At 74.3% G+C, this 16,849-nt stretch overlaps 2 protein-coding genes across 5 annotated transcripts in view; both read right to left on the bottom strand.

Moving 5' to 3' along the window:
* The window catches only part of GDPGP1 (GDP-D-glucose phosphorylase 1), a 121,730-nt gene that overhangs the window by 5,709 nt on the left and 99,172 nt on the right, over nucleotides 1-16,849 (bottom strand). The gene's annotated exons all lie outside the window — the stretch shown is intronic.
* Nucleotides 616-16,849, bottom strand: part of SEMA4B (semaphorin 4B) — a 61,212-nt gene continuing 44,978 nt past the window's right edge. Inside the window, exons 1-15 of one of the 4 annotated variants that reach the window (XM_075506512.1) lie at nucleotides 14,549-14,649; nucleotides 8,730-8,913; nucleotides 5,737-5,888; nucleotides 5,313-5,375; nucleotides 5,104-5,202; nucleotides 4,867-4,978; nucleotides 4,596-4,712; nucleotides 4,323-4,480; nucleotides 3,658-3,839; nucleotides 3,333-3,483; nucleotides 2,981-3,191; nucleotides 2,775-2,890; nucleotides 2,418-2,581; nucleotides 2,239-2,333; nucleotides 616-2,071 (exon numbers count right to left, since the gene is read on the bottom strand). In XM_075506512.1, the coding sequence (XP_075362627.1) occupies nucleotides 1,296-2,071; nucleotides 2,239-2,333; nucleotides 2,418-2,581; nucleotides 2,775-2,890; nucleotides 2,981-3,191; nucleotides 3,333-3,483; nucleotides 3,658-3,839; nucleotides 4,323-4,480; nucleotides 4,596-4,712; nucleotides 4,867-4,978; nucleotides 5,104-5,202; nucleotides 5,313-5,375; nucleotides 5,737-5,888; nucleotides 8,730-8,832 (2,499 nt within the window). In that variant the 5' untranslated portion in view covers nucleotides 8,833-8,913; nucleotides 14,549-14,649 and the 3' untranslated portion in view covers nucleotides 616-1,295. Of the gene's footprint in view, nucleotides 2,072-2,238; nucleotides 2,334-2,417; nucleotides 2,582-2,774; nucleotides 2,891-2,980; nucleotides 3,192-3,332; nucleotides 3,484-3,657; nucleotides 3,840-4,322; nucleotides 4,481-4,595; nucleotides 4,713-4,866; nucleotides 4,979-5,103; nucleotides 5,203-5,312; nucleotides 5,377-5,736; nucleotides 5,889-8,729; nucleotides 8,914-9,091; nucleotides 9,184-11,432; nucleotides 11,540-14,548; nucleotides 14,650-16,849 lie in introns of those variants that run through there. The other 3 variants (XM_075506514.1, XM_075506511.1, XM_075506513.1) reach the window with 3 other exon arrangements.

Genomic DNA, 16,849 nt, shown 5'->3' with positions numbered 1-16,849 from the left:
CCCAGCCGTCACGGAGTCGGGTCCTGCTGGCAAGGAGGCTGGGGTCTGCTGCAGCTGCGCAGGACGGGGACAAGGACCTGCCTGCGCCCTGGGCTGTCAGCGGGGTCCCACGTGCGGCACACCACCGTGGTCCTGGGGAAGGGGGCTGCCACAGCCCTTCTCCTGCCGGAGGCTGCCCCGCTCCCAGCCCAGGCACCCACTTTTCTTCCTCTTGGTTGTCACCATCTCTGCCTTCCTCCGCTTCTCGCGGTGCTGGGACAGCATCGCCCCATCGCTCTGCAGCCCCCCCCCGCAGGGGCCACTCGGCTCTGCCCCCACCAGACTGCCCGCCGCAGCACGCGCCTCCACGCACCGCCCCAAAACAGCCGAGCGCTGCCCGAGCTCGCGGCCGCGCCACACCCTGACAGCGGGGCACGGGGACCCGCTGCGCGACCCTCCTGCCCCATCCGTCCGTCTGTCCCCACCTGGGCGAGGAGCAGCCAGACACGGGCAGGTTTTGCCCCCAGCCGCGGCGAGAGCCGGACACGGCTCCTCTCCGCAGGGCTGCCAGGACGGTCCCGGCTGCGGTCGGCCCCGGGAAGGTGCCCAGCCCTGCCACAGCAGCACACTTGCATCTAAAGGAGACACCTGGACTTTATATAAAAACCACAGACATTTCTGCACACGCACATGGGGACGCGGGGGGGTGAGTCACTGCTCAGCCCAGCGTGGGCTCCCCGCTCCCTTCCCGGGACACGATTCACATTTTCAACGTATTAAAAACGAACCAAGCACAGACACACAGCACATGCCGCGGGGTCGCTGCCCCGGCACCGCCCGGCCGCACACGTGGCTCCGGGTCCCGCAGCGGGACGTCACAGTGAGTCGGGGCACGAGGGGGCTGCGGCTGCCCCCTCCTGCCCTCTGCATAGAGGGGGCCGGGGCCCCGCGGAGCTGGCAGAGCCGGGGCCGCACCAGCAGCCTGAGCCGGGCGCCGTGTCCATCCCTGCGGCGGGGACGCCAGGCTGGGGGAAAAGTCCTGCACGTCCCTGGAAGGCACGCGGCACCCCTCGCCTCCAGCGCCGTCCCGAGGAGCAGGGCCGGAGCAGCCGAGGCGACGCTCAGGGAGCTCCCAGGGAAGCCAAGCCCCGCCGGGGCGACACGGGGCCGGCCCCGCCGGCCGGGTGGGTGCCACAGCAGGGCGCGGGCTCCGGGCATGCACACACAGACAACACGGACCCCGGCTGCGGCGCCGCGGTCCGGCGAGGCTCAGCAGAGCAGAGGCAGTCACGGGCGAGGCGAGGCTCTCGTCCCCGTCACACCACCGAGTCCTGGATCTCGGAGCCCAGGCGCACCCGGGGTCTTTGGCAGGCGGGAGACACCTCCACGAAGCTGTCCCGGACGTGGAGGGGCCTCTTCTCTGATTCGGAGAAGGCACGTGGGGGGCCCGGGGGCTCGTGCACGGGGGTGCTGACGATGTAGTTGTCCTGCAGGGCCTGGTAGCCCTTGTGCTCGGGTGCCGCGCTGGGCAGGCTGCTGCCGTTCAGGGGCAGGCTCTCCACCGGTTTGCGGGGCGGCTTCTGGTGCCGGCCAGGGTCTCCGGGCTCCAGCAAGGCTTTCATGCCGTCGCGGTGCCGGTGCAGGAGGAAGAGGGCCAGCACGAGGACGGCAGCAGCGAAGAGCACGCACATCACCAGGAACTCGGTCCAGTAGGTCTTGCCGTCCAGCCGTGCCGCGGCGCTGCCCACTGCCGAGGTGCTCCGGGACGTGCTGACGGTCTCCAAGGCATCCCGGCCGGCGGCCACCTTTCTGCCGGGGTCCGGCGGCCCGCGGGCCGGCTCCTGCACGCCCACGCAGTAGCTGGCCATCAGCTTGTGGAAGCCCTCCTCCAGCGACCAGCACTCGTAGGTGCCCGCCCGCTCGGGGCTGCCCACCAGGATGAGGGACCCGTCGGGCAGCACCAGGTAGGAGGCGTTGACGGGCGCCCCGTCGTGCAGCCAGCGCCGCGAGGCCAGGTTGGAGAGCAGCTGGCACGGCAGCGGCCGCACCGCGTTGGGCGGCAGCTGGATCCGCTGGCATGGGGCACCCGAGGCTGCGGGGAGACAACCCACGGGGACGTCAGTGAGGCCGTGGGGACCCCGGCGGTGGGCACGAGGGTGATGGGGGGTGCCGAGCAGGAGCCTGGGGCACGCGGGAGCCCCCGGGACACCCCGGGCCAGCAGCGGCCCCAGCCCAGGGGCAGAACCCGCAAGAGCTCACCTGGGGGCAGGAGGACACGGGGACGGGGCTGGGAGGCGTTGGCCAGCTGGCAGAGCCGCTCCGTGTCAGCATCCTCGATGTCCTGCGCCCAGAGCCTGGGGACAGAGAAGGGTCAGGGCGGTGGGGTGCTGCAGGGTGCCGCGGGGCGCAGGGGGACGGAGAGGGGGTGCAGCACTTACTGGGGGTGCGTGGGGGGGTGCAGGGTGGCCCTGCGGCAGGCGCCCCGGCTCCAGGCGCAGAAGGGGTCCCGTGCCAGCACGCACTCGCCGCAGCTGCGGTACAGGCTGCAGTTGGCGAAGGGCACCTGAGCCACCGCCGTGTAGGTGGCTGCGTAGACCAGGCCCTGCGGGAGGGCGCACAGGGGGGTCAGCGGGCGGCCTCAGCCCCGGAGCCGTGCAGCGGGGTCGGCTCCTGCACACCCCCGCCCTCCCGGGCTCCCTGCGCCCCAGCCCGCGAGCAGGACCCGCCCCACGCGGGCCGAGCCCACGGCATCCCCCCCCTCGCCCCACCCCGGCGCGCCCGTGCCCGGCTCCTGCCTGGTCCTGGTCCAGCAGCAGCTGCAGAACGGGCTGGCCGGCGGGGAAGAGGCGGATCTCCTCGATGATGTGCACCCTGTGGTTCACGCGCACAGCCTTGTGCAGCCGGCCGTCGTCTGCAAACACAGGGGCCGTGCTGAGAGGGGCTGGGGCACGCGGCATGCCAGCACCCAGCCCACCCACCGGCAGCCCACGGCTGCACCCACCTGTGCCCAGGAAGAGGACGTCGTAGGTGCCACGGAGGCCCTGCGCGCGGTGGACGCCGATCTGCTGGTAGCGCAGGCGGCTCTGCAGCAGCAGCGGCTGGCTGCGCACGGGGCTGTCCATCAGGAAGTGGTCCTTGATGAAGTTCAGCACCCGGTCCGGCATCTGGAGGGACGAGTTGATCTTCAGGTGCCGCGTGTGGCTGGTGATGCACTGGGGAGAGAGGAGGGGGCTCGCCCGGGGCACGGGGCAGCGGGCAGGCAAGCGGCCGTGCCACGGCAGCCGCCGGGACCGGGAGAGCGCGAGGGGCTGCCCCGCGTCCTGCACCCGGGCGGGCGCCGAGGAGGCACGTACCGTGCCCGGCCGGGGCTCCGGCACGGGGCTGGTGTCCGTGTACCACTGCTGCGTCTCGCGGTTCACCTCCTTGTACAGCCCGCTGAAGGCTCGCTGCACGCTGCGCATGGGGAAGGCGCACACGGCCGAGCTGCCCAGGCCGCCCTTGTTCCTGGCAGGGGAGAGGCGAAGCCCGCGGCAGAATCAGGCACCCCGGCTCTGCCAAGCACCCCGCGCCACCCCAGGAACCTGCGCGTGGCCGGAGCTGATCCGCACCTCCCCGATCGTCCCCCGGTGCTGCGGGCAGCGCTCCCGGGTCCCCTGCCAGCCCCTGCCCGCCACTCACCACTGCGAGGTGAAGACCCCGTAGAAGAGCGTCTCTCTCCAGTGCAGCTCCCCCGGGGTGAGCACGAAGACGTCCTGCAGCACGTTGAAGGGGAAGCCGTCCTCGGGGTGCGAGCAGAGCAGCTGCGCCTTCAGGAAGGTCGTCCACCGCCGCTGCAGCACGCGCTCCCCGCCCTGGTCCCCCTGTGTGGCACAGCGGGTCAGGGCACGGTGCCACGGCCGCCCAGCAGCGGGGAGCCCCACGGGGCTGGGCGAGCAGAGCAGGGCTCTGTCCGTCCGTGCAGCAGTGCCAAGGCCCCAGGGGAGCAGCCCCGGTGTCGGGCAGGCACAAGCGAAGCAGCGTCTGAGGCGCCCGTGGGAAGGGAAACACGACCCAGGAGGAGGATGGGGCTCGTGTCCCCGCTGGCGATGGAGCAGAGGAGATGGGGAAGGGTCGCTGCCACCAACAGGGCCAGCGGGAGCAGCGGGCTCGAGCCGCAGCCCTGGGCTGGGTGCTACGGAGCTGTAACTGCCCCGGAGGGGTCTCCTGTGGTGCTGGTCCCCTCCTGCGGTGTCCAGGAACCGGGGGACGGAGATGTGCAGGGTGGTCCCACATCCCCCGCCCCACCCCAGCGAAGAGCGACATCCTGGGCATGGCCCCCCCCACCCCCGCTGCCCTGCACCCACCTTGCACACGCGCGCGATGCGGGACACGATGGTGTTCTCGAAGTAGTCGAACTCCTTGCCGGTCTCGCTGAAGAAGAAGTAGACCTTGTCGTCGTCGCCCTCGGGGTTGCCGGCGGGCAGGCTCTCCTGCAGGTAGGCTGAGCCCACGAAGACGGGGTCTGGGGACACAGGCACCCTCAGCATCGCCCCGCCGCCAGGGCCGGCCCCATGCCCACGCCTCCCCCGTCACGGAGGATGGAGACCCTGACCCGCCGTGCCGGCCCTGGCTCTCACCCTGCAGCCAGTTGAGGGAGTTCTCCGTCTTGAGGGCGATGCGGCTCTCCTGGCTGCGGTAGATGGTCGGCTCATTGCCCTGGAAGTTGCTGACAGTCCCGCCATAGACCTCGCCGTCTGCCAAAGAGACGCTCCCGCTGGGACCCGGCACGCGCCGTGCGGCACAGCCCCGCTCCCCCGCCGGGGTCCGTGCTGGCCCAGCTCCGGTTCAGCCCAGCCGAGCGGCCGGGCGCTGCGGAGAGGGCGAGGGTCCCGGGGCGGCGTGCCTTACCGACCATGACGGCCGTGGACCGGTACTCGGGGTCGAAGGGGCAGCGTCCCTTCCCGTCCTCCAGCAGCACCTTCCCCGACGCGTCCCGCTCCAGGCTGAAGCGCTGCACGTTCTGCAACAGGACCGGGCTGTGAGCCGGCAGCATCGCCAGCGCCCGCCCCAGTGCCCGGGACCCCCGCTGCGGAGACCGCACCCGCAGCGGGACCCGTGGCCCCCAGCCCCGCTCCCCGTGCTCACGATGTAGGCGCAGGCCGGGCTGAAGGCGCAGGTCCCGCAGGTGTAGAGGTGGGTGCTGTTCAGCCGCAGCAGCATCTTGATGTAGTTGTGACAGTCCCTCTGCAGGGGTGAGAGGACCCGGCTCACCCCTCCTGCCCGCACGCGCCCCGGCACAGGGCACTGCCCGCTCCTGCCGCGGCCCCCAGACGCCCGCCGGCGGCGGGGCTCACCTGGGGGTCCTTGCCCTTGAACACGCACTGCCTCTTCTTCTCCTCATCCGCGCTCCACAGCAGCTGCAGAGAGGGGACAGTCACCGGGAGCCCCCGTCACCGGCTGGTCCCCACCGACCGCCCCGCGCGGGCTGGCAGAGCTCGCCCCAGCATCGACACCCTCCCCACCTCGGTCGTGCTGGCAAGGCTGGGGCCGAGCACCCCGCTGCCCGCGAGGGCCGGGGCGGCTGCCTCCACCCCGTCCCGACTGGCTCCCGAATGCGCGGCAGCTTGCGCAGACCCCAAACGCTGCCGGGGAGAGCCAGGGAGGGGACCCCCCGCCCCGGGGCTGGCTCGGCGCCCCCTCCCCCCCCCGAGGGCAGCCCAGCCCAGCCCCGGGGGCCCCTCGGTCCCACGCGGGGCTGCCCCCCATCCGCGGGCTCACCCTGTGGTGGCGTTGGAAGCGGCTGGTGTTGACGGCGATGAGCAGCTCGCGCGCCCCCAGGTAGAGGGTGCCGCCGTCCGGGCTCAGCAGCAGGGCTGTGTAGTTGGACACGCCGGGCACCTCGAACCGCTGCACGACCCGCTCGGCCGAGTCTGGGGAGGGAGAGCAGCGGGCATCAGCCTCACGCAGCCCGCACGGGGCAGCGCCCGGCCCCCCGGGGCCCCTGCGCCACGGCTCGCTCCCGGCCCCTCCGCTCGGCACCGCTGCCCCGGCCTCGCGCCTCGGCCGCGCCGCCCGCGTGGAGCTGCCGGGGCCAGATCTGGCCCTCCCCGCGTGGTCAGAGGCAGGCGGCAGCGCACCGCGGTGAACCGTTCGTGGCCGCAAGAGCGCCTGAGGGCCGCGTCCACGCTGCTGCAAGTACCAGCCACTGCCTTGTCCCGGCCCCGGGGACGGGCCCAGGGCACGCCGCAGCAGCCCTGCCCGGCACCGGGCACCGCAGCCAGGTCTGCGCCCGCCCAGCCGCACGCAGCCCCCAGGGCTCAGCCCTGCGGCGCGGGTGGCCCAGCCCGGCCCGTTCCCGCGGGGACCCCGAGCTTGCGGCAGGGAGAGACGGGTGCCGGGACCGGGTGCCCACCCTGGCCCACGGGGCGGCCCCGGCAGCTGCCGGTGCCGGACACGGGGGCAGAGGCTGCCGGCTGAGTCACGGAGCGCCCGCACGCCCGTCCCGCGTGGGTGGCCTGGCCCCGGAAGCCCTTCCTCTCCCGCAGCCGCTCTGAATCAGACGGGCCTGGCTGTGTCAGTGGGACACGTCGAGCTGACTCACGCTGCCAACTCCCTCAACCCTGACACCCTGCGCCCTGGGGATGCCCCGACCTTCCCCGACCCCCTGCCGGGACGGCCTTGGCGCTCCCGCGAGCCTCTGCTCGGTGCAAGCCACCGCGAGGGCTCGAGGTGCTGCGGTGCCGGCAGTGCTGCGGGGCTGGACCCTGCTCCTCTCCCCCTCCCCGTCGCTCCACGAGCCCCGGCTACCACTGGACGGGGCGGCATCTCTCCTGTCCCCGGGGGCTCAGCTGGCCCCTGGCCCAGCACCCACCCCGGCCCTCCTGCGGCAGCGCAGAGGGAGGGACGCCGGCCCCCCCACGGCATCCTCCCGCGAGGGGTCCCGTGCCCCAGCACCAGGGAGATGCCACCGGCGGTGAGTATGGCCCAGTGCAGGCGGCAGAGGGGCAGCGGGGGCCCCTGCGCCCCGCAGAGCTGTCCCGGCCTGGGGAGCTGCGGGAGCCCGCGCCGGCTGCCAGGGGACCTGTTAGGACAAGACCTGCTTCTTCCAGACAAACCTGCTGGAGGCACATCCAGCGCTTCCAGGGGAGCAGCTCCCAGCTCCTCCCTCCCGCAACCGCAAGCCCCACGTGGCCACGCTCCCCAGCTCCGCGGGAGCCGCTGTCGGGCGCACGCTGCTGCCGTCAGAGCGGCCGGCCCGCACCCCCTGCCCAGCTCCCCCCGGCAGCGCTGGGGGTCCAGGTCGGCACTCCTGGGTGCTGCCCGTGAGCTGCAGCCCCTGCAGCCACAGCAGCCTCTGCAGGCGGGCAGAGCACGACCAGAACCGGTCTGTGCAGGCAGGGCCGGGCAGTGCGGCTCGACGCGGTGTGGCACGGCATGGCACGATGCCGAGCCAGGCTGTGCTGCTGGCTCCTGGGGCTCCCGTCCAGCTTGGCGGGTCCCAGATCTGCTGGTGCCGCCACAGCCGTGGCCGGTGGTCACGGGAGCACGTGGCGGGGCCACGTCCACGTCGAAGAACCGCAGCGCGCTGAGCCAGGGAGCGTCCCAGCTGCCCACACCTCACTGCCAGAGCCAGCCCGGCCCAAACCACTGCACCCTCCCAGGCTGTCCAGCCGGCAGCCAGCGCGGGATGGGCTCCGCTGGCCAGCAGCAGCTGGATTTAGCCACCTTCTCCTGGCAGCGCAGCCAGCCCAGACACACGTGGGCGGCCCCCACCATGCCACAGCCCCAGCGCCGGACGACGGAGCTGGGCCCAGCGGCTGCCGGTGCCGAGCCCCAGCTGCCTGTGGAGCGTGCCCTGCTGCTCGCCCACCCCACACCAGCTGCCGGGGGGCTCTCTGCAGGGCGAGAGGGGTCTGCAGGCCAGGCCCCCACTTGCGAGGGGCTCTGCCTGGCCGAGCAGCCTCCCGGCTGTCCTTCCCCAGCCCCTGCCCCGAGCCCTGCTGGGGCCACAGTGCTGATGGGGGCTGCAGTGGGTCCCGGAGCAGCCCGAGGCCAGGCACAGCATAGCAAGGGGCTGTGCAGAGCCCCAGGGACACAGCTGAGAGGGGAGGGGGCCCGCAGGCACTTGGCTGCCCAAACGAGGATGAAACCGCACGGCAGAGCGGGCGGGCAGGCAGAGCCCCCATGGCCGGCTCACCCCATCCCCTGCTCGCACAGGACGTGGCTGCCACGGCTGCCCCGCGTGCGGGGACGCGAGCACCCCCGGGTGCCCCAGACTCGCTCGCGCCCTCGGCGCGGTTCCTGACGGAGGGAGGCTGGGGGACGCCTCTTCGCTCCCCGACCGCCGTGCGCGCGGCCCCGCAGCGGCGGCCCCGGGGCTCTGCCCTGTCCAAGCGGCGCGACCCCAGCCCCCGCTGCCGCTCCCCGCTCCCCGCGGGACCCCGCTGCCACGCGTCCCCGCGTCACCCCGCTGCCACGCGTCCCCCCGTCCCTGGGGAGCGCGGCCGCCCCAGCCCCAGCCCCGCGGCGGGACACGAGCCCCGGCTTGCCGGGCTGGCTGGGAGGCTGTTGTGCAGCCTCAGCACCGCCGGGCTGTCACAAGGCGTTTCCACGCGGGGCCGCCCCGTTCCGAGGTGTGGGGAGCCCGGGGGGGGGGGGGGGGGGGCCGGGGCCTCGACGGGATGCTCAGTCGCCCCGGGGGGGGGGGGAACCCACCGGAGCCCGCGGAGCCCCGCGGGGCAGAGACTCACCGTGGGCAGGCGGACACTCACCGTAGGGCAGGCTGACCCGCGGGACGGGCTCCTGCGCCGCCGAGAGCAGCACCGCCGCCAGCACCGACTGCGCCAGCACCGGCAGCGCCGGCCGCGCCGCCATCCCGGGCCGGGCCGGGCCGGGCCGGGCAGAGCCGGGCCGGGCCTCCGCCGCCTCCCGCGAAGCCGCCCGGGCGCTGCAGACCTGCGGGGAGAGAGGGGCTCAGCGGCGCGGCTCGGCTCGCCTCGGCCCGGCCCGGCCCGGCCCGGCCCGGCCCCGGCGCCGCCCCCGCCCGCCCCGGCCCCGGGGCTGCCCGCCCGCTCGGGCACCGGGGCGGGGCGGGGCGGGGCGGGGCGACGCGCGGAGCCCGGCCCAGCCGTACCGAGCCGAGCCGGCCGCCCGGTACCGATCCGGGCTGGGCCGAGCCGTGCCGGCGCCCCGGGCGGGGCGGGCAGCTCGGAAGAGGAGGCGGCCGGTTCCCGGCCGGGCCCGCCCCCGCCCCGCCCCGCCCCGGCGGGACCCGCTCCCGGGGCAGCGCGGCCCCGTGGGGAGCTCGGTGCTGCGAGCTTCCCCGCAGCGCCCTGCCCCGGGCACCGGCTGTGCCCTGCCCCCGCCCCTGCCCCTGCCCGCCCGGTCCCAGCGAGCAGCAGCCGGTCGCGGTGCGGAGCAGACGGTGCTTTGCCCCACGCACGACCAGCAGCCGCGGGCCCTGGCAGCCGGGGGTCTCCCCGCACCCACACTCCTCTCCCTGCAGCAGGGAGAACCGGCTGGCCTGGGATCCCGGGGATGTCTGTCCCGGGAAAGGCTGGCCTGGGGATGTCTGTCCCACGGACGTCTCTCCCAGGGATGTCTGTCTCTCCCAGGGATGTCTCTCCCAGGGATGTCTGTCCCAGGGATGTCTGTCCGGGGGACAGCTCGGCCCCAAGGCTGCTGCCAGAGCCCGTGGCCGTGCGGGGAGCGCTGCCGCTCCCCCAGCCCCGCAGCTCCAGCTCTGCTCCCTCTCTGCTCCCCGCAGAGGCCTTCCCCGGCCGCCCTGCGGGCAGCGGGCTGGGGGCTCTACTGGGGGCTGTGGCCCCTGCCCCGGCACAGCCCAGCGCTCCCTGCCCTCCCTCGGGGGACAATGGGCTCCCACGGGGCACAGCACAGCCAGGCAGCGGGATGCCCGTGCCAGGCCACCCCGTGGGGCAAGGCTCGCCGGCACCAGCGTCCGCACGGGGCGGCACCCAGGGGCACGGGACACGGTCCCTGCCCGCCCCGACGGCCGGTCCCCGCGGATGCGGGACGAGCGTGGTCCCGGCAGGGCCGGAGCGCGGGCAGCGTGGCGTGGGCCATCCCGCTGCTCGGGCCCGTGGTGGGCTCCGCGCCCCGGCCAGGGTGCGGGGGCAGCTCGCAGCCCCCCGGCAGAACCACACGCGGACCCCAGAGAACCGCCCGCCCGTCCAGCGGTTGCCATGGCAACGCGTTATTAATGACAGCTGCTTATTTTGCCATGGCAACGGGGGGACAGGGTCTCTCCTCGCAGCAGCAGCTCCCCTGGGGCTGGGGCCGCCCCACCGCTGCCCTCCCCGTGCCGGGCACAGATCACACCGCCCCGCTCGCGGCCCCGGGCCCGGTGCCCCGGGCCACCGCCGCCCCGCTGGCGGGGCCCCCTGCGAGCCCCCCGCCCAGGAGACGCGGTGCCCACGCTGCCGCGACGGCTGCGCCCCCGCTCCGCCCGCTCGGCGCTGCCGGACGGTGCCCGCTCCCCGGGCCGTACCTGGCACCCAGGGGCTGGGGCTGCCGGCGGTGTCCCTGCTCCCCTCCTCGGCTCTGCTCCCTTCCTGCTCCCGCTGCGCCCGACGGCGGCCGACGTCCCTTCCTGGGCCGGGGACAGCCCCACCGGCTCCACCCCACCTGCCTTATCAGCACCCTTGCCCGGGAAGTGCCACGGACGGGACAGGGCTCTGCGTCACGGAGCCAGGCACGTCACCCCGCGTGGGGTGGGAGCAGACGCTCACCCCCGCAGCCGTGGCCCCCCACACACCCCCCCACCCCCCGGGTGTCCGCGGGGGGCTCTGGGGACTCGGCCATCGCCTGCTCTTGGCCGTGGGAGCGCTGTGCCAGCACCCTGGTGTGACGGCATGCAGCGAGGGGAACCCCCCGTGGGGAGGCCAGCTGCTCCCGGGGCAGGCAGGGAGGGCAGGCAGGGAGGGCAGGCAGGGAGGGGAGGGCAGGCAGGGAGGGGAGGGCAGGCAGGGAGGGCAGGCTGCCCTGGCCCAGGCTGGGCAGCGAGCAGGCAGCGGAGTGAGGCCAGAGCCTGCGCCTTTAAGCGCGGGCCGTGAGGCGCTCCCCACCGCTGCTGGCAGCCAGGCCTGTTTACGACAAACTCCCATTTATCTCCTCTGCCTGCCCACGCAGCCTGCCAGCGCGGGGCAGCGCCAGGGGCACCCTGCAGCACCCTGCCCTGCTTGCGCACGCGCGCAGGCGCAGCACCCGTCCAGGCCGGCGTGTGCGTGCCCTGCACAGCTCCGCAGGTACCTGCATGCACGAGCGTGGCACCCCGCCGCCGTCCCAGCCCGCCCTCCGCCTGCAACACCGGTTGGCGACGGGGAAACTGCTCGGGGCGCCGGGCCCGGGCAGCGCCAAAACCTGTGGCCTGGGGTCACCAGGCAGGCGGGGCGGTGGTTTCTGCACCAAATTCCCACGCCAGCGCCCTCCGCCCTGTTCCCGCGGGCAGCAGGTACCTGGGAAGACGGCTGCGGAGCCGGGTGCTGCTGCCCGCGAGGAGCGGGGCCCGGGCTGTGCGTGCCCTGCTGCTGCTGCTGCTGCTGCTGCTGCCTGTGTGCTCGCGCCTTGCCTCCGCAGCCTGCCCCAGCACAGGCAGCAGCGCAGGCAGCAGCGCAGCCACATCCCCTGCTCAGAGACCTGAACCCGGCTCACACACAGCCTACGCGCCCGGGCTCTTCCTTCCGACCCACGTCTCCTGGGGCTCACGCGCACGCCCCCGGCTCGGCTCTCTCCTGGAGGCTGCCAGACAACACCAGGCGGTCGCCCCGAGCCCCCCTCCCACCCGCGGCCTCCTCTCGGCCGCGCACACGCGCAGAGCGCGAGCGCGCTTGCACGCACACCTGCAGCCGCGCAGGCTCCTGGGCCCTGCTGATTCACGCCCAGATGCTCCCAGACCCAGCTGCTCAGCGCCAGCAGCTCGGAGATCGCCGCGCGTCCCGCTGGAGCCCGGCCGCCTCTGACGGCGGAGCCACGGCCGGCACGGCAGCGAGGAGTGTGGCGCAGGCACACCGGCTCTGCTTCGCTGCACCCCAGCAGCCGGCGGCCCCGGGGGAGAGGCCCCGCTCGGGACGAGGGGAAGGAGCAGGGGCTGGGGCAGCCTCCAGCCCGCAGCACAGGAGGGCAAAGCACCAGAGGACCAAAGCCCCGGGCAAAGCCCAGGGACCCCGGGGCATCCTCCCCATCCCGTGGGCACCAGCCGTGCCACCCTGCCTGAGCCGAGGGTCTCCCACGGGGCCGCAGCTCTGCTCTCTGCCCCTCCAGCAGCCACACAAAGCCTGGCTGCCCCCATGCCCCCCCGTAGCCCCCCACCAGCTCTGACCCCACCACCGGGACGTCCCCACTCCCTCAGCCGGGGTGCTGGTGCCTGTCTGACGGCGGCACGCAGCCAGCCCCACGCAGCCAGCCCCACGCAGCCCCGCAGCATCCCCTCCACCCTGGGCAGGACGCACTGCGGGGGCCCCTGGACCCAGCCCGCCAGGCACCACACAAAATGCACCCGTCCCATCGCTCCCCTGCCCCACGCTCCTGCGCAACATCGGGCTCTGCTCCGAGGACTGCGGGGTATCCCCACGGCCCAGCTCCCCCCGTCAGTGCCAGGGCCTGCCTGCACCCGCACACGTGCTGCCTGCACCCGCGCGCTGCCTGCCCGGGAGGCTGCAGGACACACGGGGCGCTGCCCTGGGCCCCGGTTGCTTGTCAGGCACCCCTGGCACTGGGCAAAACGGAGACAGCGAGCCCCCCTTGGAGGGCAGGGACGTGGTGGACTCTGAGCTCGGGCACTTCTGCACCCCGGGGTGCAGGAACTGGGGGTCCTGGCTCAGGGATGCGTGACCCCTTCCCAGCCATCCCTGGCCCCACAGAGCCCAAACCAGCGCCGGTCTCCTCGGCCCCGCTCACCCTCAGCACAGTGGCACCCTCGCTGCGGCGCTGCCCGGGAGGGGAGGGGGTGCCAGACCCCAAAAGCAGCCACAGCACCAGCTACAGCAGAGACCGGGGACGAGCGGGGAGACCCCACAGCCCGCGTGGCCCCAGCTCTCCCTGCGTCCCCAAGCCCAAGGGCTGCCTTGCCACCTAACGCCATCGTCAGGCGCAGCGGCCGCACGGCTGGGACACGCAGCACGTGTGCAGCCTGCAAGTGTCCAGGGCGCATCCACACACGTGCGACACGCTGCACACACGCGTGCCCCGTACCTGACAGTGGGTGTGCACACGCACTTCCTTACGAGCAGCCCGTAACACACACCCAGAGCACCCTGCGTGCACTTCCGCACCCTCAGCCAAGCACCGTGCGTAAGGCACGCCCGGCACACATGTAAACACACGCAGGGAGGCCTACGGGCCGTACACACCCTGCACGGCAAACACGCACCTGGGAGCACCCCCGCGGGGGAACAGCCCCACGCTGTGGGTGGGCTGCCCTCCACGCACCACCCCGAGTGCGCCTGCCCCCTGCACGGGTGCACGCACACACACGCTCACACACACACATGCACACTCACACACACATGCACACTCACACACACACATGCATGCACACACGTGCACACTCACACACATGCACACTCACACACATGCACACACACACACACTACGCACACTCATGCACACACATGCACACTCACACACACTCTCACACACACATGCACACGCACATGCACACACACATGCACACACGCACGCACACTCACACACACATATGCATGCTCACACACACATGCATGCACACACACACACTCACACACACGCACACTCACACACACGCACGCTCACACACCTGCACCCCCAGGCCCTCCGCCACCCGCACCCCCACTCTCCCCCTGCGCACACGTCCCTTGGGGAGCCCCATGCACGTGCACACGCAGACCCTTGCACAGCCCCTGCACACGCACACCCGCACACCCTGCACACCCTGCACACCCGCACACCCGCACCCTGCACACCCGCACACCCCGCACACCCGCACCCTGCACACCCTGCACACCCGCACCCCGCACCCTGCACACCCTGCACACCCTGCACACCCCGCACACCCGCACCCTGCACACCCTGCACACCCCGCACACCCGCACCCCGCACCCTGCACACCCTGCACACCCGCACACCCGCACACCCGCACCCTGCACACCCTGCACACCCCGCACACCCGCACCCCGCACCCTGCACACCCTGCACACCCGCACACCCGCACACCCGCACCCTGCACACCCTGCACACCCCGCACACCCGCACCCCGCACCCTGCACACCCTGCACACCCGCACACCCGCACACCCGCACACCCGCACCCTGCACACCCTGCACACCCGCACCCTGCACACCCGCACACCCGCACACCCTGCACACCCGCACACCCGCACACCCGCACACCCTGCACACCCGCACACCCGCACCCTGCACACCCTGCACGGCTGCACAAGACCCCTCGCAGGAACCGTGCACACGCACACGCCCCCCTCGCACGCAGCCGCCCGTGCACACCCCCTCGCACACGCACACCCCCCCCCCCAGCCCCCCCGTGCCCGCTGCCCCCCCCCGCGCCCCCGCCCGGCCCGGCGCGCCCGCCCGCTGCTCACCGGCTCGGCGGCGGGTGCGGCGGGAGCCGCCGGCAGCGGGGGCGGCTCCGGGGTCCCCGCCCGTGGCGGGGCGCGGGGCGGCTCCGGGCGGCTCCGGCTGCTCCGCCCGCCGCTCGCAACAAAGGGCCGCCCCGCCCGGCCGCCGCCGCTCCGGCTCCGCCACCGGCACCGGCACCGCTCCGGGCCCCGCCGGGGGCCGGGGGGCAGGAGCCCGGGAGGGGCGGTTGCTCCTGGCTCGGGGGGGGGTCAGTCCCAGTCCTGGGGTGCGGGAGCTGGCGGGGGGGTGCCTGGCTCAGCGTCAGGGGAGGGAGGGTCCCGGCGTGGGGCCGGCCGGGCCGTCGCCCGCTCGGGGCTGCCCGGGGTGATGCCGGCCCCGCGCCGGTGCCGCCCCGCCCGCGGGAGGACGCCGGTCCCCCCAGGCACGGTGGCTGCCCTGCCCCCCTCGGCGCAGCGGGGGCTCAGCACCGCCGTGGGGCCGGCGGGGAGCGTGGCTTCGGGGGGCAGCAGCGTGTGCCCTGCCGGGACCCCTCCCGGGTGGGAGCCCGCAGGGAGGGGGTGCTGCGGGGCGGCGGCCCCGGGCGCAGCGGTGTCCGTGCTGCGGGGACGCCCGGGGGTGCGCTCGGGGCTCCGGGCATCGCCGCCGGGGCCTCGTGGCGACACCCGGCTCCGGGCGTTTTGGGGCAACTCGTGGCTCCGGGCATCTCGCGGTGACGCACAGCTCCGCGTCTTTTGGGGTAGCCCACGGCTCCGGGCGTCCCCGCGGTGACACGCTCGGAGCTGGAGGCTGCCGGCCGGGTGCCAGCGGTGCGTGGGTCCGCAGAGAGCCCGGGCGGGCGCATCGCTCTCTTGGGTGCGGGAAGAGCTGGGCACCAGGAGCCGACGGCCCTGGCAGGGGCTGGCCCGTGCTCCAGCCCGGGGTGGGCAGGGTGGGAGGCAGCCGTGCCCTGGGCACAAGAGGGGTGAGCGGGGCGGGGGGCTGTGCCACGGAGGTGTGCCGGGGGTGAGCCGGGCAGGACACGCGGCTGTGCTCCGGCGCGGGGTGCAGCAGGCGGAGCTCCCCCAGCCCCGGAGCAGAGCTGCCAGCGCAGCTGTGCCAGCAGTGCCAGCCCTCCCCCGGGACCGGTGCTGTGAACGCCGACCTGCCGGCACTGGGCCAGGCGGGGGTCGCAGGCAGGGGTCCCACGGCCAGCCAGCCATGGCCCCGCGCCCCGCTGCCCAGGGCCGTCCATCCAGCCTGGCTGTGCAGCGTGCGGTTTCCATCCTCCTTCTGCCATCTGCCCGCCCGGGCCACCGAGCCCCGCTGCAGCCCAGCTGCTCCGCCTGACGTCGCGCCGTGTCCCCAGAGCAGCCATGCCGCCTCACCCCATGCAGCACAGGCCGCGCCCGGCCCTGCCGCTGGCACGTGCAGAGGCTGTGCCGCAGGCAGCTGCCTGCTCTCTGCACCCCTGGGCCCGGGGGGCGTGGGGAGGGGGCGCGGTGCGGGGTTGCTGGTAGGGGCTGTGCCCCTGCCCCACGCCCTGTGTCGTCCCTGGCCCACGCCGCTGCCCTGCAGCCCTCGGGGGAGGCAGACTGCTGCCAAAGGGGGGGCGCAGCCCCCGCTCCGCAGCCTGCAGGCCGGCAGCTCAGAGCGGTGCCAGGGAGGGAGGCCCATGTTTGGGGGCAGCACCGCTCGCACAAGGAACCGCGGTACATTGCCCCGCCGGGCACGCAGCTCCCTTCAGCCTCCTCGGTGCCCCTCTCCCACGGGCAGACTCGGGGCTGCCTGCAGGCAGTGGTGCACGCGTGGACAGACACCCCCCCACCCCACCCCCCCAGCTCCTTCCTCTTCCTCTGGCCGGGCTCTCGGTGCCCCCAACGCGCTGGAGTCGGGTCCCTCCCGGGACACGTCGCTCCCCAGAGCTTGGCCCCAGCCCTGCACAGCCAGCCCTGCCAGCCCCTCCGGACCCTCCCGGGGCCAGCTGTGCCTGGGGGAAGCTGGTCTGGCAGCAGCCCGGGGCGTGTGGACTGGGCTCTGGCCAGGGATGGACTCCTTTGTTTGAAGGCAGCCCTTCCCTGGGACGGTGCCACATGGCTGCTCTCGTCAGCGCCGGTGGAGCCTGCGCTCCGCGGGGGGACGGCCGCCGCGCTGGCGTGACCTCGTCCCTGCAAGAGCCGCGGTCACTGGGCGGCTCTGACCGCGGGGACGGGGTGAGGGCAGCCAGGGGGACGGCGCTGCGGCCAGGCGCGGCTGGGCAGCCCCCCGGGCCCTGTGCTGGGGGGGCAACGCCACCCGCCGCCCCACCGTGGGGCAGCCCCGGCCGT

Source organism: Mycteria americana, chromosome 6 (genome assembly GCF_035582795.1).
Source record: "Mycteria americana isolate JAX WOST 10 ecotype Jacksonville Zoo and Gardens chromosome 6, USCA_MyAme_1.0, whole genome shotgun sequence".
NCBI classification, from domain to species: Eukaryota; Metazoa; Chordata; class Aves; order Ciconiiformes; family Ciconiidae; genus Mycteria; species Mycteria americana.
Note: the sequence above shows the minus strand (reverse complement) of the source record. Positions and strands in the feature narration are given on the sequence as shown.